General features: G+C 39.7%; 1 protein-coding gene across 7 annotated transcripts in view; it reads left to right on the top strand.

The window, feature by feature from the left end:
• Window positions 1-19,895, top strand: part of Rgs7 (regulator of G protein signaling 7) — a 390,273-nt gene that overhangs the window by 322,285 nt on the left and 48,093 nt on the right. For all 7 annotated transcript variants that reach the window (XM_052737711.1, XM_052737709.1, XM_052737706.1 and 4 more), the window contains 3 exons: window positions 9,865-9,929; window positions 10,809-10,885; window positions 10,989-11,070. In XM_052737711.1, the coding sequence (XP_052593671.1) occupies window positions 9,865-9,929; window positions 10,809-10,885; window positions 10,989-11,070 (224 nt within the window). The remainder of the gene's footprint in view (window positions 1-9,864; window positions 9,930-10,808; window positions 10,886-10,988; window positions 11,071-19,895) is intronic.

Genomic DNA, 19,895 nt, shown 5'->3' with positions numbered 1-19,895 from the left:
CTTTGAGTAAGAGGAAATCTTTAGATTTTACACTAAGGAGGGAGAAATAATGTAAGGTCCTTGGTAAGGTTTTGAATAGGAAGCCTCCCAGTCACCCATAGGCTCATATATTTGAATGCTTGGTATCCAGTTATTAAAACTGTTTGGGAAGGATTCAAAGGTGTGGCCTTGTTGGAGGCAGTGTGTCACTGGAGGCATGCTTTGAAATTTCAAAAACTGGGGCCATCCCCATGTCTCTTTCTCTCTCTGCCCTTGCTTGTGGACCAGATGTGAGTTCTCAGCCACTGCTCCAGTGCCAACCCTGCTCCCAATGTCTGACAGAATCTGGCTTCCTTCATCCTTAAGAGTCAGAGCACAGGACACCTGAGCAATCATCCCATCTGGCCATCTCACCAAGGCAGCTGGTATTCTGAGAAATGCAAGGCCACCAGGCCAAAGCCACATCTCTCATTGGCCATACTAAAATACTGAAAAAAAAATGAGACAATTAGAAAAACCCCTGGATCTGTACTTTGTAGGACAGACAATAAAGATTTTTTAAAGTTTACTAATAATTACCATTGTCCGAAGGATATTAAGTGTTCCAGGTGTGCCACACCATTGTATCTGTAGCATTTGTTGTGACTAAATGCACTCTCAAGTGGCTGCTTAGGCAGCTGACCCAGATTGCTTTCCTGTTAAGATTGTGGTATCAGATTCTTTCCAAAGAGCTTTCTCTTTGAACTAAGAAATATTTTTTCTAAGGCATCTCAGTGTCCCACCGCTGCTCTCCACTTCCTTTGTGAAGCGTTGAGCAGCTTGAGGCTGTTATAATACAAGAAACTGATAGTACATTGTTCCCAGGGTTATTGTGCTGTTCTCCAAGTTATAGCATAGTACCTCTGGCTAGATTCCCTGGAGGGGAAGCAAGGGTAAGGCTGGCAAAGACTTCCAAGGCATGACTCTGATTTAGGCGTATTTTCCAGCTGAGAAAGAGCAATGTTTGTGCTTAGGTTACAAAGAGGGCCTGGAGCTCCCTACCAGATGTCATTTCCAATCCTCAGCTCAGACCTTAGATGGAATATGAATACTTTCTAAAAAGTAGATGACTATTATTTAATTTCTCTTAACAATTTGGAAGAAAGGAAGACCTGAAAAAGGAGGGAGTAAGTGCCATTTTTGTTAAAAATAGAGATATTATTATTTTAATAATATTGTGACTGTACGTAGATTGACTCCAAAATTATACCGAAATTAAATTGCCTTTATCTTTACTCCTCATATTGTGTGTGTGCATGTACACCTTGGTGTGTGTGTGTGTGTGTGTGTGTGTGTGTGTGTGTGTGTGTGTGTGTGTCTGTGTGTGTGAGTTACATAGGCACTATATACATAGGACAAACAGAAAAAGTAGCAGCAAAGCATGCTTGAAGAAATATAAGGGCTGGGGTTCAAGCAGCAAAGGTAGGGGGATTAGAAATTCGGAGTTATCTTTGGCTACTTAGGGAGTACAAGACCAGCCCTGGGATGTATGAGACCATATTATTTTTTTTAAAATCCCTTTCTATTATATATGCAAAGAAATACAATAATGTATAGCCTGGGAAAAATGGGATTAAAAAAAATAGAAGTCAGAATATCTTTTCTAGTTTAAATTAAGATTTTATTTGAAAATTTAGCTAGCATCAGAATAAAATCAGCTTCTTACAGCAAAGTTTCTATAACATTTAGACATACATCATAACAGGATGGAAGGGTCCACATTTGTAATTTTTCATAGTTTAAAGAAAACCATTTTTCCCCACCTTCATCAGCAATACTAGACTTTACCTTTCTGGTTAAAACGACAACAAAACACTGTTTTAACACAGTTTGCATTTGAAATGGTTTCTGTTGGAGACCTGCTTTGCAAGGTGGGAGCCAGTACTCTGAAGGAAATCAGCCTTTTACTGGACAAGACCTGCCGTGCAAATTGCTCTGGTGGTGTTGCAACTCCATGAGCATGAGTTTTCAGAGCTGAAATAAGTGGCAGCTGTCTTCAGACATAAAGAAACGGAGGCTAAAGTACAGTAAAAACTCACGGTTTAGAGAAAAGTAGCCACTCCGTATCGTAAATAATGAAGCAGAATGAAAGCACTAAATCCGAAAGCCTACAGAGGTCTGAGGAAAACTGGATTGAACGTTGGAAAAGACCAGAGTGCTGACAGGGTCAGTGCCCTGAGAGTGACAGGAAACGACTTGACAAAGAACTTTGCTGAGACTTGAGATAGCACAGGACTTCAATGTGAAGTCATTGTAACTATACCAAGCCTCCCATGAAAGCAGTAAGGAAGCTGGGAGAAAAACAAAATGATATTTCAGAAGTACAGTCACAAGCATGTGAGAAGCCTAAGAAGGAAGTCACTGGTCAAGCCACTACACCAACAGAAAAACGGGTTTCTGACTGATGGCCAGTTTGGGGTACCAGGACAAGGAAAACCTGAAATTACTACAGAACATTGTTTTATAGCTGGTGTACAGAACACTGAGAAGAGCCTGGTGTGCTAAACAGACAAGCTCAAAGTGAAAAATGAGACACCACCCAAGGAAACATGAAGCCATAGGGAAGAAGAACAGGTGAACCAGGGGTGTGGGTTAGAGCAATTTAAGTAAATTGTTAGATGATTACAAAGAGAACTAGAAATGTCAGAAAATAAAATAGAACACGGGAATGTTTCCAGAAAGATTTGAGAATCAATCCTGTGGATCTTGCATTAATGCAAAATGAAGATAGTGTAATCAAAGCCTCAATGAGCAAGTTGGAATAAATTGGAGGTGATGACTTGGTAAATTGAAAGACCAATCCAGAATGTTCAACAGTTGATAGAGACGTTGGGAAATCTGGAAATCAGGTTCAGAGATAGAGAACATATACTAGGGTGCTCAGGAGAGCTTAGGAGATCAGTAGTGGTCACTGAAGGAAGAGTTGAGGTCATGTCCTAGTTAGGGTCTCTGTTGGTGTGAAAAGACACCATGACCGCAGCAACTTTTAATAAGGAAGACATTTCATTGAGGTGGAGGCTTACAGTTTCGGAGCTTTAGTCCATTATCATATGGTGGGAAGCATGGCAGGGTGCAGGCAGACCTGAGACTGGAGAAAAAGCTGCGAGTTCTATATCTGGATGCTCAGGCATTAGGAAGAGAGGGTGTCAGTGGGCCTTCTGAAACCTCAAAGCCCACCCCCATTGACACACTTCCTCCAAAAAGGCCACACCTCCCAATAGTGCCACTCCCTATGGGGCTATTTTCATTCAAACCACCACAGGCTGTTTTAGGATTGGAGGAATAAGAAAAAGTGTTAAGCATTACATTTGAAAGTACTAGGAATGCTAGTTAAAATTCATGAAATTTTAATTTTTTTGTTTTAAAAGTTACATAGGGGACACAATTGTCATTCCATGTGTGGAGGTAGAGGACAACTTGAAAGAGCTGGTTGTCTCCTTTGTCCATGTGGATACCAGGGATTGAACTCAGATTGTCAGTGCTGGCAGCCATCACATTTACCTACTGAGCCCTCCCACAGCCCAAAGATTTCTGAAAAGTTTAAATGTATCGTTGATAAATACATCACACAAAGGAAGAGGAGTGGGAGAGGAGAGGGGGACCAGTGATGACACAGGAAAAAGAGTTCACTGTCCTTTTGTTGGCTTTATTTTCTTTAATGGAGACCGTCTCACAATGTCTCTGAGATGGGTCTCAGATTCACAGACATACATAATTGAGTTTTTTGTATAAGAACTTGTGTGTGCTGTATGTTCAGGGTGCATACATATTAGTGTGCTGGTGTGTATGCCGTGGGTATGCATGTGGGGGCCAGAGCAGTGTGATGGGTGTTTTCCTTTATACCAATCAGCCTTAATGTCTTGAGACAGAGTTTCTCACTGAACTAGAAATTTGCAGTTGGATATAAGCTGACTGACCAGTGAGCTCTTGGAATCCTATCTCCGCCCACAGTGCTGGTGTTAAAAGCTCATAATAGACATGCCCAGCTTTTTGTGAGGTAGCTGGGGCCAGGTTTGCATGGTTGAGCCAGTGCTTTTACCCACTGAGCCATCTCCACAAATCCAGGGATCTTCTATTTTTGAAAAATGGAGCTATAGCATTCTTTAGAATTAAATTAATAATAATTTCAGTATATATTTTTTAAACTCCCAAATCACTGAGGTCTCACCTATACGTCCATTAAACATAGACTGCATTTGAGTCTCAAGGCAGATAGATCTAAGAAGCAACAATAGACTGACATACCATACTTTCCAGAAGTTTCTCAAAATCGCTCCTTTCTTTCCCTGCATAGACTAAAATGAGGAAAGGCAAAGCTGGTAGCAAGTAGACAGAAACACAGAAAGGAGTGTGAACAACAGACAGTGCAGAGCACCACTCACTTGAATGGAATTGGTCGGACTTAGACCTAGGAAAGTACTCTATGGATATAACTAAAGTTTCTTTTCTCAAGAAATTTGGCAGCTTTAGAGCATTGGGCCAAGTCCAAGTAACCGCATTAAGGTTTCCCTGTTTATTTACAAGGGCTAGAAATACGATTAAGAGCTGGGAGGGCAGAGAAAGCCTGCTTGACTTTCAAGGTTTCTTTGACTTCAGTGTGGCACTATAGCAGAAGGTCTCATCCCTGATCGGACTTCCATTCTTCAGCTAGCATGGACTCCCAGATGTTCAGTAGCAATTTAACAGCCAGTAGAAGGAATGGAAGGAAGCTATAGAGTGTGCGCTTCAGGGGCCACTTGACAGAAAGCCTGGAGCTCAGCATGCTGCTCTCCAGCTCCCTGTCACCTGCATAGTTACCTCCTCCAGACAAGTGGGAAAACACCCAGGAAAACCAGAAACAATATTGGAATCCTAAACAGTAATGGACAAGAGCTTTGAAAGACTCTAAGCTCATTGGTTCAAATAAATTTACACAGTTTTCAAATAAATAATACAGTTTTCTGTTTAATTTCCCAAGACAACAGCTTTAACTGCCTTCCCTCCAGGATCCAAAACAACTGGATCAAAATAGTTTTCAAATGAATTATGAGTATTATGATTCATTATAAAATGATAATTAGCAGTACAAAATAAATTGTATTCAAACATTAGAAGACTGTAAAGAGTGAGGATAAACTGTTTTTGTTTTTTTTTTAATCATGGATGATGGATTGTATTAGTTACCATTTAATTTCTGAGGTTATAATTTAGCCTTTATTTGAGGAGATAAGGTTGAATGATAACAAGTTTTGTTACTTATCAAATGCTAATGTAGGAGTTAAAGGAAACTCACTCATGAACCAAATAGTAGAAAATAAAGGAAGAAAGAGGAGAAAGGAAATGGGGAAAAGAAGATGTGAGGAAAGGAATACCAAAGAATGAAAAGGGGCTGGAGAGATGGCTCAGTGGCTAAGAGCACTTGCTGCTCTTCCAGAAGACCCAGGTTTGATTCCCAGCAACCCTATGAAGGTTCACCACCATCTGTAACTCCAGTTCCAAGGAACCTGATGCTCTTCTCTGGCACCTGGCATGTATGATGTACACAGACATATACATTCAAGCAAAATACCTGTTCACATAAAATAAAATTAAGGATGAAAATATTTAAATTTGTCTACCAAAAGAATAGTATCATAGTTGGATTTTAAGTGAAACAGGGTAACTCAGTTTTAGCAAATGGTGGCACACTCCCTTAATCCCAGCTCTCTAGAGGCAGAGGCAGGAAAATCTCTGGGAGGCTGAGGTCAGTCTGACATTCATGGAGAATTTAAGGCCAACTTGTGTTACACAGTTAGACCTTGTCCCAAAAACTAGCTAAATAAGTAAATAAATAAAATGGTATACAAAGATGTATCAGGCAAATATAATACAACAAGAAGACGAAATTAGCAGTAGTAATATTGATTAAATTAAAAATATTAAATGGAAAAACATTAAATAGAAAATTTAAATTAAAAAATATTGAATTGGTGGAGTTAACAATCCATAGAAATATGTTATAGCAAAACCTATAACATGAAAAATGATGGAAATTTAATAAGACAGATACAGAAAGATAATGAAACCATTGGACTTTAACACATCTCTCTCCAGCCAGACTAGCAAAAACCCAAAGGAGGAAAAATTTCATCATTCCTTGAAAGAAGATCATTATGTACAAAAATGTAGCAACGTTGTAAAATTCAAACTCTGCCATTTTCCACAGACTTCAAATATATAGCAAGAAAAACTCTTATTTGGTCATTATTCATACAGTCAAAAATTATTTATTTAGTGATAGAAATCTGGTTAAAAATATCACATACACACACACACACACACACACAAACACACACACACACACACACACACATTATTCATTCACAGGATAGGATATGGTGGCTATAGAAAACAAACTGTATCCATATAAAACAACATAGTAAATTTCAATCCTGTTATGTTTAATATAGAAAAGCAAATTGCAATACATGTACCACTGATGCACAGTATATGAATATGTTCACACACACACACACACACAATCCATAATTAATCTGCTGGATATCATCTTTATTATTAAATTGCCTTCTCTCAAGAAGCCTAGGGGAAAATGGACTTCTTTCATATGCAGTGAGCTTTCGTCTTTCACCTCTAGCATACAAATTGGTTTTAGATCTAACTGAAAGAAGGCGAATCCTCCAATATAAAATACCACCGCTAGCTGAATCACCAAACAAGACAAGCAGGCAAATAAACAAAGCCTCAAAAGGTCAATAAATCGTGATGTTTCCTTCCACTCGGCAGATACTGAGCAGTTCCTCTTGGCAAATGTTTCTGAGCACGAGGACCTATCAGTACCTGTGACAATGATGGTGTGGGGGACATTTTCCAAAATCCACAGAAGCAACATGCAGAAAATATGTGCTTCAAACCTCTGTCAAGTCCAGAGAGTAGCTAGATCAACACAGTGCGTCAGTTAAGCCAGAAAGCAAATAATTCAGTTAAATAATGAGTAAGTACCTGGATAAATATTTTTAAGGAAAGACAAAGAAATGACCACTGGCCTATGAAAAGATGTTTAGCATCATTAATCATCGGCAAATTCAGTTCTGCACTTAGAAGGAATAAGTTGGGGAATTCTAGCATATAAAATGCAACAACACTTTGAACGTATGTTTGAAGGTCACTAAGAGTGGATTTTAAATATTCTTATCTGACAGGATGTGGGGGTGAAGAGGATGAGGATGGTGAGGTGATGGTGATAAACAGTGACTGTGACTTAGCATTTCCATGTTGTAAGTGTATATCAAAGCATCAAGCTGTACAACACTTAAATAAATACTTAATACATACTTAAGTAAAAATAGAGGGGATGGGCTCAGCAGAGTAAGGTGCCTGCTGCCAAGTTAGATGATGTAAATTTAGTCTCTGGAATCCACATGGTAGGAGGAGAGAACTGACTCCCTCCCACAAATTGTACTCTGACCATCACACACACACATGCACACGCACATGCACTTGAACACATGGGTGTGCACCATGACACATATGTGCCTATAAGCACATACATACACATACAATAAATATAATAAAAATTAATATAAAGTCTGCTGAAACACATATCTGTTTAAAGTTGTCTACTAATTTTTGCCTTTTATTTTGGAAATAAAATTCAAATTATGCACAAGGTAGAATAAAGATATGTAACTTTGGAATATTTATTCTGCCTTTTCTTCCTTCTTTTTCTCTCTTGTTCTACATCACCAGAAGGATTACAGCAGTGGTTCTCAACCTTCCCAAATCTGTGACCCTTTAATACAGTTACTCATGTTGTGGTGACCCCCAACTATAAAATGATTTTGTTGCTACTTCATAGCTGTAATTTTGCTACTATTATGGATTGTAATATAAATATCTGATATGCAGGATATCTAATAAGTGACCTCCAAAAAGGTCATAACCCACATATTGAGAACTGCCGGACTAGAGGCTCTGTCAATGGCTCTTGGAGACAAAGAGGAGGGTCAGCTAAAGAACATCCTATACACTCCTTTTATGCATAAGTTGGAGTCATGTAGATGATGTCAATTTTAAACCAACATTGAAAACATGCTTGGAGTTTATAACTAGAGATGGAAATTGTCAATATCTTGATACTCCCTGAGCTACCCAAACTTGAGAAGCAAGATTGTGGGAACTGATTTTTTTTTAATTTAAGGAAAGGGGGAAAGTTAATCCACAAAATAAACATTCAAAGATTCTTTTAAAAGAAACAGCTGCCTCCTGACCATACGTTTCACTTGCATTGTTTGGATTATGTATTGTATGTTTCCAAGTGCACATTTGGCCTTTGCATTTCTAGTCCTTATGAAGTAAACATTCTTGTCTTCATCCTTAGCTGGAGGTGTCATAACTTCCTGACATCTATGGGGTAGGACCCTGAATATTTTTGTCACAGACATCAGTGTGCAAGAGACTGCTCCACATTGTAGAGAATTCCAGAATTAAGAGAAATGATCTCCTTTTGGCCTTCCCTTTCTAACTAGTCCTCACTCAAGAGACCTAATTCAGAAATGTGGCTTTTCGACCAAATGGTCAAGATGCATTTGGACCAAATCCCGTTCCTTAATTATTCAGCTAACACTTAAGTGGCAGTGCTTCTTGTCAACTGCTTGTTGATTTTATGCCACAAAGTCATCAAAATTGCCTCACATGATTTCCAAGGAATTACTTTAGAAAGGTACATTTCAACTTGAGGGTTAGCATATAGCTCAGGGATAGAGCATTTGCATAGCACACACAAAGCCCTGGGTGGGTTCAAACCCCAGTAAAACACACACACACACACACACACACACACACACACACACATGTTATATTTTTTCCAAGTACAAATTTAGCCATTGCATTTCTAGCCCCTGTGAACTACACATTCCTGTCTTCTCTATTTCTTAACTAGTGAAGTCATAGTGATTGATAGCAGCTGTGTGTAGTTCCTTGTGTCAAACCAAGGCAAATATTGTTAAGTGCAAAGTCATATGTATAAAGCATCTCTACAGGCATAGCTTTACAAAAATGAATACTTAATGAAACTCACCTAGTGATTTCATTCAGTATGTAGACTGATGTAATTAATTAGTATTGGGCTTCATGAGATCCAACTTTCACACTTAATGGAAAACAATGATGGAAGGTATTCTGGGAAATGGGACTCTACCTGCAGAACTGGTTATGTGGACATGTTCATGAGAGTCATCAAGATAATTTCAACCATCTAAAGAACTGCTCCAAGGTAATGCTGCCATCCCTGTCACCTCCATGACCAACTCGCATGGTAGCCAACCAGACTGAGGAAAAGGCCATAGAGGGGAAGCATATTTTATAGGGGTGCACTGCACTCCTAGCACAGAGCAACTGACCAATGAGAGACTTGTAAAACAAAGAGAAAAAGAAGCCAAGAACCCTTGAGCTTACATAACACACCCTTGTAGTTGACAATACAATAGAATCTCAAAATAATTCAAACGCCCATCAGACACCTCTTTATGCAACCACCTTTTACAAAATGATTTTTATCTATATTTTAAGTTCATTTAATCTCTGAAAAGATTTATCTCATTATTTGTTGATGATAAAATTATGCCAACTGTTTAATACCAATAAATGATTACCCTCATTTAACATTCTACCTATTTGTGACTTCTTAAATGCCAGTATTTGAATCTTAAACTTGTGCTTTTATCATCATTTATTTTTGTCTAAGAGATAACAATAGAAAATTAAACTTGAGAGAAAGTGATAAATATCTCGACATGTAGTACTATTGTTCTGTATTTAATATTTTAGTTTTAATGAGCAACCAAGAAATGATATTATTTTTCCTTTCAGCTGTTTACCTCTGCAAGAGAACAATGCAAAACAAGGCAAGGCTAGAGCTAGCAGATTACGAAGCCGTAAGTACCAAGGATGTTCATACAGTGGTGTAAAATGATTAGAAATCAGACCTTTGGCCATGTCTGGGTCCTCTGCCTTTCTGCATCAATGAATCCTAAGGACCAGACTTCACAGCCCAGTGCTTTAGTGAGCCCTCTTTGTCTACTTCCTCTTTTCCCTCACATTAAGGACAGTAGAATTCTAAACATACAAACTCAACATATAAAGAGAAGCATATCTCTTAGGCTAACTTAATTGTAAAGATTTCAGGTAATTACTATATCGATAATGTCCAACCTCTGAGGATTGAAAACTGTTTACACTGGGGACCGATTTAGCAGACCCTTCAGATTGATCGCCGCCTTCAGATCAAGGGAGTCTGGTATCATTTGTTCTAATGATTGCCGTGTTATGATAACTAATCCAGAGTACTGGTGCAGGAGCAGATACTTGGCTTCTAAGGACTGATGGCTGTTCTCAGGACCTGAACAAACCAATTGGATCAGTGGTGGGAAGGCATTGCTTTCCTGTTTCCATAGAGTGAGCACAAACAGATGCAGTGAATTTGTCTTCAGTCCAAACAAAGTAATACTCAGTAAAGTTAATAAAGTGCTTGCCTAGCATGCTCAAAGCTCTGTTTTCTATCCCCAGAACTACATAAACTAGGCATGTTGGCAGATATATATATATATAATCCCCTCACTGGGGAGGTAAAGGGGAGAGAATGAGAAGTTCAAAGTCAGCTTTGGCTACATGGTAAGTTAGAGGCTAGCCTGGGCCCATGAGGCCCATGATTAGTTGAGTTTAGAAAGCACAGTTGATTCAGATTCAGAGCATATACAATACTTTAGAGATTCTGGAAGGAACACTAGAATAACAGCTGTGCCATGTTTTTTCAGGAAAGCCTGGCCAGGCTACAGAGAGCATTTGCCCGGAAGTGGGAGTTCATTTTCATGCAAGCAGAAGCACAAGCAAAGTGAGTCCTTGTGAGTCTACAGGGAGATTTGCTTGGGTGAGGCCTTCAGTGCAGAGGCGGTACACTTAACCCTGCTAACTCTTCATTGTTACCACATTGACAGAGTGGACAAGAAAAGAGACAAAATTGAAAGGAAGATTCTTGACAGCCAAGAGAGAGCATTCTGGGACGTCCACAGGCCTGTGGTGAGTAAGCTCGCAGGCATATTTTCATGAACTCACACCTCAGGTTTGAAAGAAAAGGGTGCCCTGGAACAGACCATGGTCCCATCATAGTCCCAGTGTCTGGGTGAATTAGTTAGGGAAAGATGGCTGCCTCTGTGTAAGATGAAAGTTAATGCCATGTATATTTACAAAAGGATACATTTCCCCCTGATGTGGCTAGCCAGTTCACTCTGGTCATCTGAGGTTCCTGATGCTATTGTCAATTCTTGAAGGGGAAAAAACACACTGCTAACAGAACAGTATTTTTTATGTTTACTGTTTACTTTTTTTGGCTTTATAGAGAAAGTTAGAATCAAAATGTTATTACTTGCCTTTATTATCTTCTTTATAACTTATTAAATGCCTATTCTGTCTTATGAAAATTAGCATATCATCAAATTTAAATCAGTTCATACTTCCTAAATTTTTCTTTTTACATTTGCTTATTTATTTTGTGTATGAGGGAGGGGGCACATGTGGAAGTCAGAAAACAACTGATGGGACACCGTCACCAGAGAATATTTATATAGGCATTACTAGAATAAATAATAGGTTCACAGCAAGAGAAAGAAATCAAGACAAATGACTTATAGATACCTTAAAATTTTCCTCTCAATTACCTCTGAGTCACACCAAAATAGAAAGCATCCAGAGATGTATTTACAAATGTATGTATTTCAATTCAGACAGCAATGCAGTTGTTACATTTTATTTTGAAATTGTTGTCATTTGAATTCTCAAGAGAGAAGAACTGAGTTACCTGGCTTTTCTGTTCAAAATACAGTTGGAGTTTTATTACTTGTGGTGAAAAGGAATTATGAGATCATGCTCATAACCATCCTGGGGAAACAAAACAGAATTTCTGTTTCCTTAAAGCACCCTCCAGATGTGTTAGAGATATCTCGCTGCATTAGTTGCGTTCCAACACCATGTCTGCATTTCCGTAGACCATTTAAGGGAGGAAGGATTCATAGTTTCAAAGGATTCAGTTCATCATGTTGAAGAAGACATCAGAGATGAGGTCTGTTCACTTCATCGTGGGCCAGGAAACATATACACAGAAGAAAGTGACCAAGGATAATGTTCCTTTAAGGACTTTCTCTTGGTCACCCACCTTCTCCAGCTGGAGTCCACCTCTTCCACAACTTCCCAAAACAGTACCACCTGCTGAGAACAAAACATTGAAATCCTGAGCCTGCAGAGGGTGTTTATTCCAATCCTCTCTGCATGATGGGACATAATTCCATGTTTGATTATGCTCTCTGGTTTACTCTTTTTGTGCCATGCTGAAGCCATAGGCTCCATTCCCCCCAATCGAGACAAAGACAAATCTTTGCTGTCTGTTTTCTAAAGAAAAATAGACTTCGATTGTCCTTGTGCTTTGGTGAGTGGTATTCACCTAAACCAACCCTACCTTCAATTATTTACTGTCCCCATGTTACAACTCTATACATAATTTATAGGCATGTCCAAACTTTAGATGTGACAACACCATAATGTTGTAATCTACAAAGTTCATGGTTGAGGACCATGTTATCAAGTTACAAATTATGTAATGCTTTAAGTAAGTTTCTGATTTTGTTTTTGTTGTTGGGCATGAGTTTGTTTTTTAACCAGACTCATTGCTATACTTGGCTGTGTGTGACTAAGGGTTAGCCATGCCTGCATGAGAGGTAGTATCTGATAGCATTTAAAGCTTTTAAACATTTTTGAATGGTTCTAAACTTACAAATGATAACCCTTGTCTGACAGCCATGGCTGCCACTGAGACAGTACCTCATCTTTTCCTATTTCTGGGTCCTTACTGAGGGAATACTCAGAAAGATGATGAGAACAGAGGCCCTGGCCTCAAGGATGGCCTCAGAGAGCTTTGATTTTCTGGCTTCTCAGCCAGTGCATAAACTGTGTCTCTATTCACTGACGGCAGCACTAACTAAGCAAGAATAACAGTTTTCTTTTCCTTTCTTTTTTTATTTTATTTTATGTGTATGATTGTTTTGCCTGTGCCCCATGTGTATGACTGAGGTCAGCGGAGGGTGTCAGATCCCCTGGAACTATGTGACTGATGGTTTGAGTCACCATGTGGGTCCTGGGAATCAAACACAGGTCTTCTGGAAGAACAGCCAGTGCTCATAACTGCTGAACCATCTCTCTGGCCCCTGAAAAGGGCTTCCTAAGATAATCATTCCTCTAAATAAAATGGCACAGGGAACAGAAAGAAGTCCTGGAAGGAATAAACAGATTGGTGGAGCTGGTGGGGAGGAAGAGGAGAAGAAGCGAAGGAGTGGTCCTGGGGATTATTCTGGTTAGGGTTTCTAAGATAAACAAGAAATCTGTGATCCTCAATGATTGTATTCTACCAGATGGACAGACACTGGTCAAACCACTGCTGAGTAGTTGCTACACCTACGTAAGTGCTATGGGATATCTGTGTTCCTTCACTGTCTGTTTTCCTATGCTACTCTCTGAATCACTTCACAGTAGACGCTTGACAGTTTTTGCTGTCCACACAGCAAATGAAATGCAAGCTGCCTCTACATGTCAAATCTCATGACTTGTTCAGCCCACCACAGCCTTTTATAAAGAGGCACTTGCATCTCTAAAGGCAGGCCTTCAACCAAGGAATGCCTAGCAAGCACATCCCCTATCTCCAAAGTTTCCTGCTTCTGCTGTTTGTGACAGGGCATGAAGAGGCAGCTTGCCTATTGGAATATGTATTTGACATCAACCCTGGGATGCAGGATTCTGTCTCTCCATGTTAACTTGGGGTTGATTGCAACAGACATGACAGTTGTTTCCAGGGATGGACACAAGGGTGTAGCCCTTCTTGGAAATCACAGTACCTTGCTCTTTTTCACTGTGCCATTTTATGAAGAGGGATGGCAGTGGGCTTTCATAATTATGAAAAGAATGAAAGAAATAATATTTGAAAACAGTGAATAAATTACATAGAAAGACACTTTTAGACTTCTGTCATCTGGAATCTTGCTGTCTCCCTATTCATCTTTCCTTTGGAAAGGATGGGTACATGGAACTAGGAGGGCCTGATACTTTTTATAGAGATCAGGTTGGCCTCAAACTCACAGAGATCCATCCATCTACCTCTGCCATCAGACTGCAGGGATTAAATATGTGTTCCACCTTGCCCAGCCTTATTAGAACTTTTTAAAAAACTAACTGAAAAACCATGAACGTAGTTCTCTCCGGAGAATACTTGCCTGGCATGCGAGAAGCCCTGGGTTGAATCTCAGAACAGAAAAACCATGCCTGGCAGCATATGCCTCTAATCCCTGGATTCAGGAGGTGAAAGTAAAGGAAGCAAAGGCTCAGGGTCATCTCCTACTACACAGTGAGCTCCAGGGGCCAGCCTGGGCTAATGAGATTCTGTTTCAAAACTAAAAATTCAAAAAAAAAAAAAAAAGGAGGAAGGAAAAAGAAGCAAAAGAAAAAGAAAATCCATGATACTTGGTCTTAAAAGTATAAAGATAATAGATATACTTATTACTTCCCAGTAGTAAAACACAATCTCAGTCAGATGTCTAAGTAATATAATCATATTTTCCTGGAATGATTTACATTTATAAATATGTAAAATGTCTTTATTTTTCATAACTGGAAATTGAGTTACCTGAACAATGTTGTTTGTTGATGTTTTAGTACAAATATACACCTAGTGTTGGTCCTTGGAAAACTGCTTTTTTGTGTGTCCTGTGGAGGAGATTTGTAGCTTCTTTTATGCCTGCCTGATCTTGTTTTGATCTGGTTCCATTTATTTAATCAGGAATAGAATGAGCAATCAGCAACCACAGCTTAGCATCTCACAGGCTTAAAGCTGGCTTAATGTGATGTTATGATACAGTGCGTGAATTAAAACCTAGCAATGTAGGAAATACATCTAATAGGACTTTAATATGATTTTTTTAACCATGAGGTCATCCTTGAGTCAGATTAGAAAACATAATCTGTCTCTTATATTTAGTACCTTTACAAAATAAAGTTAGCATCTCTAAGTGTGTCAGTGTTTACTCTGGAAAAACTAAATTGAGGTCTAATCAAGGAGGCAGACTCTTTACTGGACAAGAATTCTCAGAAACAGCTCGAGAACACAGTGGGAGAAACAGACTAGATTTTATTATATTGAAGAGAATGTGGGAGTTGTTTTTTTCTGTATAGTTAATGTTATAAACAGCTTGATTTTATTTTATTTTAAAGTGCTGAGGCTTAAACCCAGGGTCTTATCATGCTAGGTAAGACCTTATCACTGAGCTACACTTCCAGCACATCTAAGCCCTAATGTGTTGAAAATGACTATTAATAAGTTAACAGCTAGTGAAGTCAGAGATTTAAAATGCTGAAGGCAATCCACTTGATAGTTTTCTGCAATGTTCTGGGCACCATGCTTTGAAAAGAGTGTGGGTGAATTCGATTTAAGGTAAGTGGGTGAATGAGGAGGCAACAAGCAAATAAGCAAACACACACACACACACACACACACACATACACACACGGACACATATTCCCAAGTCATGCCAGGATCTTGGTGTTGGGATTTGGTTTTATTCTTTTTCTTACTGGTGGATTCCATATGATCAATGTGGAAATTTCTAGAGAATAAAGCTCTCCTGGTACCCAGAACTATACAAAGTAGGAAGAATGCATTAGAAATGCTGGGTCAGGAATACAGTGAAAGAAAGAACTCACTGGATAGAGAATGAGTTAGGTCATTTTGGGAGTTCCTTCCAACCCTGAACTAGTAAGAATCAGTTGGCTTTCTTTGGGTCCCGAGTTGTTATTTTAGAGTTGAATGCACGATAGATGGTCAGCAAAGAGTCCATAAGTAAGAGTACAAAGAAGTAGAAATATATTTCAGTCAATTAATCAAAATAAAAACAACATGCCTTGAACACTTCCTAAATTCAAATTAAGCAAATCCTGACTACAAAGCAGTGAAAATAGTTTATTGTTTTATACTCTCCATGTCTAATGCTTATTAAGTCACATATGTATTTGATGGTGGCTTCACTGACAATGTGCAGTGACCTTTAAAAAAAAGTCAGATTAAACCCATCATTGTAGGAATAAGCTAGAGGAAGTTTTGAGTCTGAGGAATTAATGAAAATGCGGCATTGGCAAAGGGTTATGCCAAGGGCTGGAAAGTGAATTCACTTTGGATCTGACTGGGAATGAGGCCATAGTGACCAGCTGTAAAACTAGACAATCGCAGCAGTGGGGTCAGAGTTCAATGCCTGTTTGGGGTACAGAATTAGTTTTGGAACTCATTGCCATGAAGGTTGAAATCCTTGTGGGTGGGTAGGAAAGCCTGAGGGTCAGAGAGGTACGTTATCCGTTTGGAATGTCATAGACCTTTCTCCTTCCTTTCCTATGACCCCAGCACTCCAGAAGAAAGCACTGAACTTCCCGCTATATCAGTTTTTCTTCATATTGATTTAGGGTTTAGATGTGCTTATTGGGAAGTGAAATTGGTTTGTATTTGCATTAGTATTGGCATTAGCAACAACAATTTTACTATAAAATATGGCAATACTAGTTTTTTGACTGCCCCTGCACTATGTAGAAAAGTTTTGTGTAATCAGCTAGGTGTGCTGGTACATGCCTGTAATCTCAGTCCTTGGGAGGCTGAGGCAGGAGGATGTCTGTGCTACATAGTGAGGCTCCATCTCAAACCTCTCTTCCAAAATGGAGGAGGATAGAGAAGGAGGAAAAGAAAGGGAATAAAGGATGGATGGAAAAGGAAAGCCACAGACAGAATTTATTTCCCTATAGTACAGAGATGTATGAAAGGGGTGGGGTGGTGAGAGCAGCGTTTTCCACAAGCTAAATAAATGCTCAAATCATGGATTGCATAAAAATTCTCACTTCTGCTCCCATCCTCCCACAATGTGAGCATTACACGTGGCACCTCATCTCCATTTGTACTTTCCCCGTGTCAAATTCTAAAACTTGGAGAGAACAAGTGCCACTGTGACTGTCTTATACAGGACACTGTTCAGTACGTGCAACTGCAGCTGAAAACATTTGGCTCAATTACCAAATCCCTTCTTTGGTGAAATTTATTAAATGCTTCCAAGTCTCAAATTCACCCCTTGAAATATGGATAATAACTGTCTCCCAGGACACTGAGAGCATATAGTAATGATTGCTGAGGATTTACCACATATTCTTTTGTCTATTCACTCATTCATTAATGCATTCACTCATTCTCTCTCTCTTTCCCTCCCTCCCTCTGTGTGTGTGTGTGTGTGTGTATGTGTGTGTGTGTATGGTATATTTATGTATTCACACCTGAGTGTGCAACTATATTCTCCCATTCATACCAGTGTGAAGGTCAGGGGTCAACACTGGATGACCAGTGTGAAGGTCAGGGGTCAACAATGGATGACCAGTGTGAAGGTCAGAGGTCAACACTGGATGCCTTTCTCTATTGTTTCCCTCACCTTATGTTTTTTGAGATAGGGTTTCTAAGGGAACCTGCTGCTTGATTTTTTTGGATGGACTGAACAACCAATAGGCCTCTAGGATCTAGGATCTGTCCCTGGCTCTCAGCACTGGGTTATGGATGTGTGCCATCATGCCCAGTTTTTATGTGGGCACTGAGGATCCGACCTCAGGTCTTCATGCTTGTGCCGTGAGCAGTTTACCTGCTGTGGTGATGATTGTTGATTTTCAGTCACTGACAGGATATGAAATCCCCTAGGGGACACGCCGGCAGGCACACCTGTGAGAGATCATTCAGGGCATGCTTTTGAGGGATTATCTTGATTAATTTAATTGATATAGGAAGAGCTATGGAAATGTAAGGAGTGCCACTTCACAAGAACTGAATAACATCCTGCATCATTTTCTTCTTCCTGAATGCCAAGACAATGTGACCAACTGCTTCCTGCCACATGGGCTTCCTCACCAAGCAGGACTATACCTCTGACTGGGAGATAAACGTTTCCTTCTTTAAATTGCTTTTGTTGAACCTTTTATCACAGCAACAGGAAACATCACAAAGATACACTGAGCCATCTCCCCAGTCAGCAATAATGCTTTGGAGAGACGAGAAGAAGACAGGGCATCAGGGAGTGTAGAGAAGTTCTCATGTAAATGGCATGATGTCTTCAGGGAAGAGTTTTGGAAATCAGAAGAGCTGGAGTTAACGTTTGGAGCTTTAGTAAGTGTGTCATCGGTCTGCCGCTGCCTAATAAGTGACCCCAAACTGCAGCAGCATGAGCCAGCAAGCAACATCGGGTGGCTAATTTATGCAGCTTCCGAGAAGCGTAAGTCCAAGGGTGGTTTCTTAGATTGTTCTGGTTCAAGACCTCTCACGACAACTTTAGTCAAGTCGCTTGAAGTGACACGGTCATCTGAAATGATAGTCTTGAATTGATGGTGATTGCAAGATGACCACAGAGACCTCTTCATATGAGGGCCCCAGACAGTTTCTCAGCATCACCCTCAACATTCAGCCCCATATGTGAAACTTCATTTGACTACATTTGACTACAGGGATACCATGCTAAAATGCCTTCCATGGTCTCTGAGTGACATTGACCAACACAAGTACAATGTGGGTGCCAGGAGGAGGATGTCATTAGGAGCCAAAAACTGCTCTCGGAAAATCTGGATGAATGGAAACATTTAAAACTTTTTCTTTATTTGCTATGCTGGGGGCTAACCCAGGGCCTTATACACACGTTAGACAAGTGCTGTACCACTAAACTACACCCTAGGCAGAGAATTTGAAAATTCAGTGCAGAAAGAAAATTCTAGTTCTCCATGAACAGAATCATTTTCACTACTCATGATCCATGCAAATGCTGAGTTTTACTCTCTCCCCAGGGCCGCCTCTGTGCACAACTAGTTTTTGTTTTATGTCAGTGAAAGGTACTGAGGTCACTATTTGAGCTTTGCATCTTTTACATGCTCTGTATGTCGTGGAAGTCAACTAGCTCCCTGATGGAGGGTAATGCCTATTGTCACATCTCTGAGAGGCTGCAACTGTGCTAGGCTTCTGGGAAGGAGTTACAGTTTGAAATGTGACATGTACACGTGACAGGTATAAATATTGCCTGAAAACTATGACTAACCCTGGACTTGAAATGGAAAACACACATACTCTGTAAATTGCAAGGCAGTTGCCTGTTAATCCTGTCTGTTAGGTACAATTTAAACACACAATTTCAAACTGCTCATTCGGAACTTAGTAGCACAACTTTAGTGTCTTCTGTGAAACTTTCTCTGCAGCGTTCCCATGATAACCTTTGCTTTGTCAATTTTGCGACACACATGGGAGACAATTCAGGCTGAAGACCAAGGGAGGAGGTCTTCCAGTTTTAATGGCCAAATAGGCCAAGTGGGGCTTCTCTCTCTATGGTCCATGCTCTCATTCTTGAAGCCTTCAGCTGTTAGCGAAAAACCTAAAGATGTGTTAGTCCAAACTTGAATCTTCCTTTTATGTCATAGAAAAAGAACAGCCCTTCTGCCTATTATTCACATCTGTTCTTTTGGATAGGAAAATATTTTGACAGCATGGCTATCATGAGCCTTTATGAGTAAAATTGTCTTCTTTTTTTTCTCCCTGGCTACATCTTTTGTCTTGTGTGCTTTTTCTATCCCTGAATAGATTTCAAGATACGGTGTCCTATTATTATGTAATATCTGATGCTATTTATGTGAGCCAGGGGTAGAGTGAGAATAAGAACCACTTCCCTGTTATTAAGTTGTGCTCTCTAGCCTGCAGATTGGCAACATTTCAAGGCTGTTTGTTCAAGCCTATGCCCAGGTTTCTTGCCTGTTTCTTT

This window comes from Peromyscus californicus, unplaced genomic scaffold (genome assembly GCF_007827085.1).
Source record: "Peromyscus californicus insignis strain IS unplaced genomic scaffold, ASM782708v3 Scaffold_14__1_contigs__length_90479793_seg_2, whole genome shotgun sequence".
In the NCBI taxonomy this organism is placed as follows: Eukaryota; Metazoa; Chordata; class Mammalia; order Rodentia; family Cricetidae; genus Peromyscus; species Peromyscus californicus.
This window is presented reverse-complemented; position numbering and strand designations above follow the sequence as displayed.